General features: G+C 42.8%; 1 protein-coding gene across 2 annotated transcripts in view; it reads right to left on the bottom strand.

Moving 5' to 3' along the window:
• pik3c2b (phosphatidylinositol-4-phosphate 3-kinase catalytic subunit type 2 beta) overlaps positions 1–9,551 on the bottom strand; it is a 41,227-nt gene that overhangs the window by 5,029 nt on the left and 26,647 nt on the right. For both annotated transcript variants that reach the window (XM_015401240.1, XM_015401248.1), the window contains exons 13-26: positions 9,033–9,200; positions 6,849–6,963; positions 5,739–5,881; positions 5,120–5,308; positions 4,905–4,998; positions 4,607–4,701; positions 4,178–4,358; positions 2,610–2,717; positions 2,269–2,361; positions 2,065–2,194; positions 1,848–1,984; positions 1,600–1,769; positions 1,350–1,506; positions 971–1,080 (exon numbers count right to left, since the gene is read on the bottom strand). In XM_015401240.1, coding sequence (XP_015256726.1) covers positions 971–1,080; positions 1,350–1,506; positions 1,600–1,769; positions 1,848–1,984; positions 2,065–2,194; positions 2,269–2,361; positions 2,610–2,717; positions 4,178–4,358; positions 4,607–4,701; positions 4,905–4,998; positions 5,120–5,308; positions 5,739–5,881; positions 6,849–6,963; positions 9,033–9,200 — 1,890 coding nt within the window. The remainder of the gene's footprint in view (positions 1–970; positions 1,081–1,349; positions 1,507–1,599; positions 1,770–1,847; positions 1,985–2,064; positions 2,195–2,268; positions 2,362–2,609; positions 2,718–4,177; positions 4,359–4,606; positions 4,702–4,904; positions 4,999–5,119; positions 5,309–5,738; positions 5,882–6,848; positions 6,964–9,032; positions 9,201–9,551) is intronic.

Here is a 9,551-nt window from a genome sequence, read left to right as displayed (position 1 = left end):
ACAATGGCAGCCCACTGCTCCCCAAGGGGATGGGTTAAATGCAGAGGTACATTTCTTCAATGTGAGATCAATAAAGTTAAATTATTATTATTATCAAAACGAGTTTTAGAATCATGACTAAAAGCTTTGACACTGAGGCAGAACAACCTATTCCCACGTGTTGCATTTAAGAACCGTGGGAACCGGAAAAGTCTTTAAAACATTATCAATATTCTATGTGTTTAGGATTGGTTTTGGAAAAATAACACATTTCACTGATAGAAGAAAGTGACATGACACAAATCTTGGAGGATAAAATAGGATCGTGACAAATTTACACGTTTTTTTTAAGTCTGTGTTAAGAGATTTCTCTTAACACTTTCAGGTAGACCACCTGGATGCACTGTCCCTGAATGCAACAGCTGGGAATAGATTGTTCAGCCACAGTATTAAATTGTTAATCAAAACAGGGCCATAATTTTAAAGCCAAAAATCTTTAAGTAAAAAAAAAAAAAAAAAAACCTTATATCTGAGAAGTTTTTATTTTTTACCAACCTATTTTTTCAGGTTTAAATGATTTGAACAAACTTTAAGGCCCCAATTTAGCTCCATACAGGCAGCCCTGATTAATAAACTGGGCTTACATGACCACAGACATGCAGGATCAGTAGGACTCAGACAACCTGAGACGACCCCAGACATTTAATGGACTGAGAACCATCCAACAAATGTCTCTAAAACAACAAGACAGCAGAACATCCGCAGTGAGAGAGAAAACCCTACTGTGGACCCGATATGACCCACAGTGGAACATTAGGATGCTCGTCTGGGTTCAGGAGAGAAGAAGAATCATTTGATGCCCTTTTCTACAAGGGCCCTTCAGGACCCATGGGGCCTCAATAGAAAACAAGCACCATGTACGAGACCCGCTAGCCACTGTAGGTCAGAAGTACCCTGTGGGTAAGGAAGCAGGCAGCAGGCGAAGGTGTACCTGGTGAAATACATGGTGGCATCAGCTTCAGACTCATGAGGTCTCAGAGCATCATAGACGTACTTCAGGTCATCCAGGTCAGACAGTTCAGGAATCCCACAGGAGAGCATCTGAAACCACAGAAACCAAAGCTCACTTCAAAGTATAGCTGCCGTTTCAGATAATGTTCTCTAGATAAATAGCTTCGATGTTCTTCACTAGAACCACTGAAGACCATGAATAAAAAGAAGACATCTTAAAACCCCAGCCTCCTCATGTTAATGATGAGAAAATTATTTAACAAAGAACTTTAAGGTAGAGTCGTGTGTCCAGTTTAGAATGAAGACTATGGATCTTTGTCCTCATAATACCTTCTGCATGTAGGGGTGTGTGTGCTCACCAGGCCCAGCAAGTTGAGAAACAAGTGTGCGTGCTTCCGGATCAGGTTGTAAGCCTCGCAGCACAAATCCACAAATTCATGGAAGCGGCTGGAAGGTTTGTCCCCTCCGTTGATAACGTACGCCATGTCGGAGGTGAAGACGAAGGGGGCGCGGTCCCTACAGGGGCAGCCGTTACAGGTACAGCTCAGTTCGTGCCGGTCAGTCTGATCTAAACAAGTTTGGAAGGGGTGTTCTGAGCGAGTCTCTCACCGTTTGATGTTTCCAAACATCTGGGCGTGTCCCAGGAACTTCCCGAAGTCGATGTGGAACATGTGGCCGCTGGTCTTCAGCATGATGTTGTCGTTGTGCCGGTCGCAGATTCCCAGGATGTAGGTGGCCACGCAGCAGCCGGCGCAAGAGTAGATGAAGTTCTCCACCGCCTGACAGAAGGGGGAAACGCGGCTTCCTGTTACAAAGGAAACCCTTCAGAATAAAAGCCTCCAGCTATGCAGCGCTACCTTGTCGTACTGCTCATCGGTGGGGTTGTGTTTCTGCAGCCAGTCGGCCAGCGTCCGATCTTTGAAGGATCCTGTGACTCCATGCTCCACCTGGATCTTCCTCAGTGTGTCAGCGTGAGGAATCATCTCCACCATTCCTGGGAACAGTTGACACAGCCAGTCAGACCTGAAAACAGCTGGATTAAATGGAGTAAAGGTGTGTGGACCCCGTCCTCACCTCGTCCTCTGCCCGTAGAGAAGCACTTGAAGATCACCATCCTCATGTCCAGCCCTTCCTGGATCCAGATCTTGTTCATGATTCGGATCATCTGTAGGGTCAGCATGTCTTGCCGCAGGTCATCTCCTGACTGCAAACAGATGAATATTAAGTTCTCACAGCTGTCCAGATGTGGACCTAGCTGTGCAAACAGACAGGCGTTACCTTAAAGATGACATTAATGTTGTCTCCTCGGGGGTCCAGGTTCTGGAAGGACAGCTTTAGAGGGACTGCGTTGGAGTTGAAGAAGGAGCAGGCCTGAAACAAAGAGAACAACCTGTGAAAACCTCAGGCTGCAGACAGATGACGCTGTTCCAGGATCCTTTCGGTTTTTATTTTCTAAGCCTCAGCTCTGTAAAATATCCATAAAGACGGACATCGTCTCAAAAGAAAAACTTTAAAATTAGGAAAGTTATCAGAAACTAGAGAAAAGTTCTTTAAAGTATTAGAGGACGTGATAGAAGTTTTCCAGTGGGGTTAGTTTGCAGTCTGCAGGTGAGAGTTACCTGGATGTTGATTCCTGAGACCAGCAGTGCTGGGTTCAGAGGAAGTCTGCAGGTGCTGTTCACTGAGAAGAACTGCTTCATCTCCGCCAGACTTTCTCTCAGAACCGCCTGAACAAACAAACACACAGAGAGCAAAATGTTTAGGTATCATGGAAAGCAGCTGCAATGCCCTGCTATATACGGGTCCTGGATAAAGAAATGTTTCAATTTGTTCCCATATCACTGGACAGACAACAACGTGTCTTTTTGTTGTGGGAGGGGCATTTTCAACTGATTCGAAAATATGTAAAAAAAAAAGTCCACAATATAGATTAAACGCAAAATCCCCATCCAGTATGTTGCTGGGGTCTCTGAAAAACTCAAAAGGATTTTCTCTGAACACAAAATCCCAGTACATTTCAAAACAACAAGACCCCCTTAAACAGAGACCAGTGCTTCCTTAAGACTAAACCCCCAGACCTATGGTGAGCGGAGTGGTGTATGCAGTTCAATGCAGTGAGGAATGCTCTGATCTTTATATTGGAAAAACCAAAAAATCCTCTCCACAGATACATGGCTCAACACAGGAGAGCTACCTCCCCTGGACAAGACTCGGCTGTACATCTACACCTTAAGGACATAAAACATTCTTTTGAGGACCAGAATGTTCACATTTTGGACAAAGAAGACAAGAGGTATGAAGGAAGCCATTTATGTTAAGAAAGAAAAAAACAACATTAAACAGAGGGGGTTGACTCAGGTTTCAGCTTTCCCAATGCTACAGTGCATTGTGAGTTGATTCCTTCCTGCTATCATTATCTGCAAGGCAAGGCAAGACAAGGCAAATTTATTTTATATAGCACAATTCAATACAAAGACAATGCAAAGTGCTTTACATGATTAAAATATAGGAAAATAAAACAGATTCAAAGCAAGTAGGAAAAAAAATAAAAATAAAAATGCAGAAACAAAAAAAAAAAGAAAATAAAAACGTTGAACAGGGGACCGTGACAACTCACACGGTCAGCCAGGCCAACAATGCCCCTATTGACTTCCCTGTTTCAGAGGCATAAACAGGTATTGGGTATTGCAGGCTAACAAAGACCTCAATGACTCCCCGTTCCTATGGGGTTGACCTGTTCTTCCGGTTCAATTTGTATGTTTTCTAAGCCACAACAAGGCTTTGTTTGGGCTACTCTATAAAGGTTGGAACTCAATGTTAATTCTGACATTTTGCATTGAAAAAACTTCCTGGATGGGAAGTGAAACATCTTCAAACAAAGTCTACTGGTTTGCTTTTTAACTTTTTTTTTGGAATGACTATGACCTAGATGACTGAGAAGCCTCACCGGAATATTTTCAATATTATATGTTTAAAATAAAAAACATTTATTCATTTATGAAAAACGACAAATTTAAAGGTGTGGTCAGGTTCATTAGCGACTTCTAGTTACCATTTAAATAAAAAGATCTTAAACCACAAGTTATATTTTACAAATTGGAACATTTTTCTGTGATTATTAGACGTGCCTGGATAAACGCAGATTAAATAATAGCTTTGATGTTAAACTCAGTCCGTTCTTCCTCACCTGTCTGCTAGAAGGTGTGGCGTCTCTAACCTTCTGGGCAACCTTGGTCAGGATGGAGACCATCCAGCACTGCCGGTCAAATTCGTCCCTCAGAGCTCGGCCCACGCAGCAAAGAAGAGCGGCCAGTAGGTGCTGATAGCGAGCGCTAAACTGACTGTCCTGTAGGTTGTCCTTCAGCAGCCTGACGTGGAGACAAACAGGAAGATTTCCATTGTTTAGCTGCTGGACAGGAAATGATCAATAACTAAGACTGACCAACTGATCCTGACAAAGACCTCCTACGAGGTAAAGAGGCATCACTCTGACTGGGTTTCTGGAGTAAAACTTCTTGACAGTAACGCTTCAGTGTTGACCATAAACCTTCTGACCTCCTTAAAGAATCAGAGTTGAACAGATTAGAGCTGATGTTGAAGAGAAGCTGCTGCTCACCAGAATAAGTAGTGAGCGATCCGAATGTCCCCGATGGCTCTCCGTAGGAGGAACCGGACCAGAGAGCTGTCCAGGTAACACTCGTGCTTCACAGCCTGCGACAAAGACAGAACCTTTTAGTACAGACCCGATAATGAAGAACTAAACAACTGGCTTTGGCTGCTGCCTACAGTATCTAGTGTGATAATAGTGTGATAATCCTGCCTTTTTATGAATAAAGAAATCTAGATTCTTCAGACTGAACTCTCACTGAGAATGCTCAGTTATTCACTGCAAGAAACCTCTGTGGTATTTATACCTGAACCAACTGAGGCAAAAAGTCCAGAAGCTCCGGGTCTGATATGGAGTCCATCCATTGGACCGCCGTCCTCCTTAGTTCCTGATCTGGAAATCTGGAACACACAGGAAGTTGTTGAAGTCAGGTGATCAGAGGTTTCTGATTGTAAACAAAGAGTTAGGCTATATGAGTGATGTGATTGGCCAGGTGCCTTTTCCCTTTAGATGAGAACATACGATGCATGCAGCAAGCCCAGAGCGTCCAGGTGACCCAGACATGCCCACTGACGCAGAAGAGCGTAGATCTCAGGCAGACATGTCCACTGCCAGCAGGGGGCGCTTGCCAGAACCAGAGGCAGGGCTGAACTTTCTGACTGACAGAAGGCTTTCTTCTCCCACAGGAGCCGCTTGTCTTCCGGAGTCAACCTGCAGACACACAACGCTCAGATTAAGAGGGAATGGCAGGGGAATAACATGTAGATGACACATTAATGACGGTGAGATGATATTAAGATAATCTAAAGAGGATGTTAACAACACGGAAATAAAATACTGTTGAATGTGTATATCATGAATGTGATTGTAATAATAGATTTATAACACGGTACTAATTTGCTAATAACTTGATACTGACGTTTTTATAACCAAGCTGGCATAATAACATGTACATGCTACTGGGGAACCCATAACATTAGTACTAACACGTTAATAACATAGAACTTACACGTATAGAACATTGTACTAACATGTTTAATGTGTCCCTGGAATGGTAAAAACATGGTACTGACATGGTAATAAGCTTTGGCTTGTGTATTGGTGTATGTGTGTGATAAGTATGGGTTCATGAGTGTCTGACCAGAAGAAGGCCTTCTTCTGCAGGACGTCCTGCAGCTGGATTTGACCGACGGTGTCCAGTCTGCTGAATTCATACTGAGGACAGAAGTCTGCTGGAGCAGGAGTACTGAAGAAAACCTCGAAAGAGGACGTGGGGAAGTCCACCTGAGGAACAGACACAGCCACCATCACTCAGTCGGACCCTGCTCCACAGCTAAGAGGATCTTCAATCAGAAAGGGGAGTTGTGGCCTAGTGGTTAGGGCATTGTGCTTGGATTCCAGAGGTTCTGAGTTCAAGCCCAGCTCCCACAGACTGCCACTCCGAGTCTTTGAGCAAAGACCCTCAACCCCCACACTGCTCCCTGGGTGCCGCACAATGGCAGCCCACTGCTCCCCAAGGGGAGGGTTGAATGCAGCGAGTGAATTTCGTTGCTCTGTACTTGTGAGTGTTATGACAATAAAACGCTGGAGATCTTTGGAATCAAGCATTGTTCCCCAGCTTGTTGTTGCACCTCAGACAGGATAAGAACCTGATGTGAAAGTTTTTTTTTTTTGTGTTTTTTTTTGGCAGAACAGAAACAATGTGCATTGTCCCAATTCAAATAAATAAATAAAAACAAATTAAGATGGGAAGAAGGTTGCGCTCAGAACGGTCAGATCAGGTAGATTAACATCTTCATTTAGAAGTTCACTCAGACTGGGATGATTATGCTTCTGTTATATATTTTTGACAGCAGTGGCTCCTAAAGCTGCGTCACCTCAGCAGTAAGGAACAGCTGCTCGTTGTTATGAAACTCCAGCACTGAGCAGCTGAGCATTCACTCTGAAGCGATCTAATCACTCCCCACTGTTTCTGACTAACAGTATGATGAAGGTCTCCACTGACCATCTAAGGCTGCCGTCTGAATCCTGCTTTAATCCTAACAATCAGATCAAACTGCTTCCTCCTACTCTGGTCATCTGACCTGCAGAGGAGCTACCTATAGCTCAGGTTAGCACAGGTCACGTGACTAGCAGTCAGCAGGACCCTCTTAAGATTGCCCGTCCCCAGTGTACTTCCAGCTTTGATGTGTGTTACAGGTGTTACGCAGGTAACCAGATAACTGCTCACCTGTCCATGTGCAGCTCTTACCTGCAGGATGACACTGTCTGGCTGGCTGAAGTTGGGACAACTGGTTCTGGCGTTTCCGCTCCTCCCTGGCATTGAAGGCCACAGACCCAATAACTTCCTGCCGCATGTCAGGACGCTACACACACATAAGAAATACACTTGCATCACATAAAACCCTGAGAGAGCTAAACCAACTTTATTTAGCCCAACTGTGTGTTTCTGTTGTATTGTAACTCTGCTTTAGTCTCAGGGGGTTCGTGTCCTGATGAACGTCACAAAAACTGGATCACAAAGAGCTGTTGGACCTCGGTTCAGGAGCTAAACAGAACAAAGCAAGAGGCTTTGTTTGTTTCTGTTCATCTGTATCCCACAGGAGACTAACATCATGTAGATAGACTGGGTCACATCATTAACTAATTAGACTAAACCAGATTATAGACAGACTGCTAACCAGGGAGAACCATACAGGTGTGAGGCCTCATCTATAAAACATTGTGTAGAAACCACCCTAAAAGTGCAGATATGCGTCATGTTGTAACCTCTACCCACTCAACCATATTTAACCATAAATGATCAATGCTAATGACCTTATGTACGTAGATTTGTTTTTGGAGAACACAGAGAAGAGAGCAGAAAAAAAACACAGTTTAACCTAGGCTTAAATAGATGTCTTGGTGAGTGAGGTGAAGACTTGGATAAATATGCATAGGACCCACTGTAGTGCTGTAACACGTTAAAGGGAGTATCAAGAGTTTGGTGTATGGACTAATTTTAAGCAAGGACATTGAACATGGCATCAAACGTTGTAGGGTTTGTGCTTAGCGCTGGCTGTGATATCTTAGACACCGAGAATTTTACTGGCATCAGGCAGAGAGTTATTTACTTGTTTAACTGTGGGCTAATTTGTGCTGGTAAGAGCCGAATGCCAGGTACTCCAGAAGCAGGGCTCGATGTTAACCATTGCCCGATCGCCCGGGGCAAGTACTTTTTATTGCCGGGAGAGTACAAATTTTATTGCATTTGCCCGCCGGGCAAGTGCAGTGATTACTTTAAAATCGCTGACTTTAGCTGAAAGCTACCCAGCCGGCGCCATTTTTGTTGTTTTGTACACATTCCCGTGTGATTTGAAAAAGCCGCGAGATTTTCCGCCAGATGGCGTGAGTTTTGTCAACCTAGCGGTAATGTTGATGTAGTTACCAAAACGACAAACAAGCTAGAAAGCGCTATCATGTGGCAGTCTTCTGTACAGTGGTCATACATTAAAAAATGTTCATTAATTTTTTCTCTCAGACATTGGAGAGGTGCATTTAAATGTTATAGAGCTAAACATGTTAAATTGGTGACCTGTTATGTTAGTATTATTGTCTTGTTGCTGCATTTATTTTTGTCAGGGAAAACTAATCCTGAGTCAGTTAAAAGTCAAGGAATTCTGAAAATATGTAAGACTGTGGAAACCCTGTGTAAAATAACTATGTATAATGATTCTCTAGAAAAGTCAAATTATATTAATAGTATTATCTTGTATAAACATACTGGGACTCTAATTTTTTTAGATTTTTAACATCACAATTTATATTTTCCCAAGCACACAACAGTTTAAAGCAAAGTTTAGTTTGAAAAGAATGTGCAGGAAGGATTGAAAAGCAGGTTAACACGGTAATGTAGGCTTGAGTTCATTATCTGACGCATGCATATACACACCAGGAACCTGTAAAATTAAAAAATACTGAATTACAAAAAACATTTAAAAAACAAATATGTTTCATTGATACAGATACAAAAATGAATATTAGGAACTATATTTATGAAACATTATACTGGGCAAGTAAAAATTGTTTCTGGGCAAATGAAATGTGAAAGTCACTTGCCCTTTGGGCAAGTGGTAAAAATCCTTAACGTCAACCCCTGCCCCAGAGTGATTAACAGCTGTAAAAAAACAGAGATGGTACGGTGAGACAATGCGCTCATAAGCCAGTCATCATCATGGGCCAGGAAATCTTGATGATCCCTGAAAATGCACTCCCTATTATCTGTCCCATTTTCAGAGTCCACACACATATAGGTCAGAGGTGTTGTGAGGAACAAATATTCTCCTGTCAAGTTTCTTTTTCCAAAGATCACAACCTTTACTTGGAAAATGACATTCACAAGTTCAATAAATGTGATTCCTGATCTTTTCTTGGGGGACTGCATCATGTGACTCACTGTCTGAAGTTAAAGAGCGGCATGGTGACCCAGCCCAGAGCCTCAACACTGCGTCTCTGTTTGCCCTTATCCTCGGCTCCTCCAGGGGGCGGCAGTGGGCTGGCGTACAGTGTCACGGTTAGCTGTGACTCCCGGGGCAGCTGGTTGATCTGAACTGGGAAACACACCCTAGAGGGAAAGTTTGAGGGGTTAAACACTTGATTAGGTAGGAGAAAAAGATCCTAGAAACCTCTTCAGGATTGGATTTAAAAGACAAGTCCTGGTCAAAAGTAACACCAAGTTTTCAATTCTCTCAAAGACTAATTTAATGCTGCACAGCTGAAGTGAAAAGATTATTGTCCAAAGATGTTAACATTCGTCTTGTTTATATTTAAAAGCAGAAAATTCAAAGTAATTAAGGTTTTCATTTGTTGACGTCTGTAGTCAATTTAACGGGTTAGATTCATCAGATCTATAAGAAAATATAGCTAAGTATCATCTCCATAGCAGAGAAAATTTAACAGACAAAATTTTGTCTGT

Source organism: Cyprinodon variegatus, unplaced genomic scaffold (genome assembly GCF_000732505.1).
Source record: "Cyprinodon variegatus isolate N-32 unplaced genomic scaffold, C_variegatus-1.0 Scaffold31, whole genome shotgun sequence".
In the NCBI taxonomy this organism is placed as follows: Eukaryota; Metazoa; Chordata; class Actinopteri; order Cyprinodontiformes; family Cyprinodontidae; genus Cyprinodon; species Cyprinodon variegatus.
Note: the sequence above shows the minus strand (reverse complement) of the source record. Positions and strands in the feature narration are given on the sequence as shown.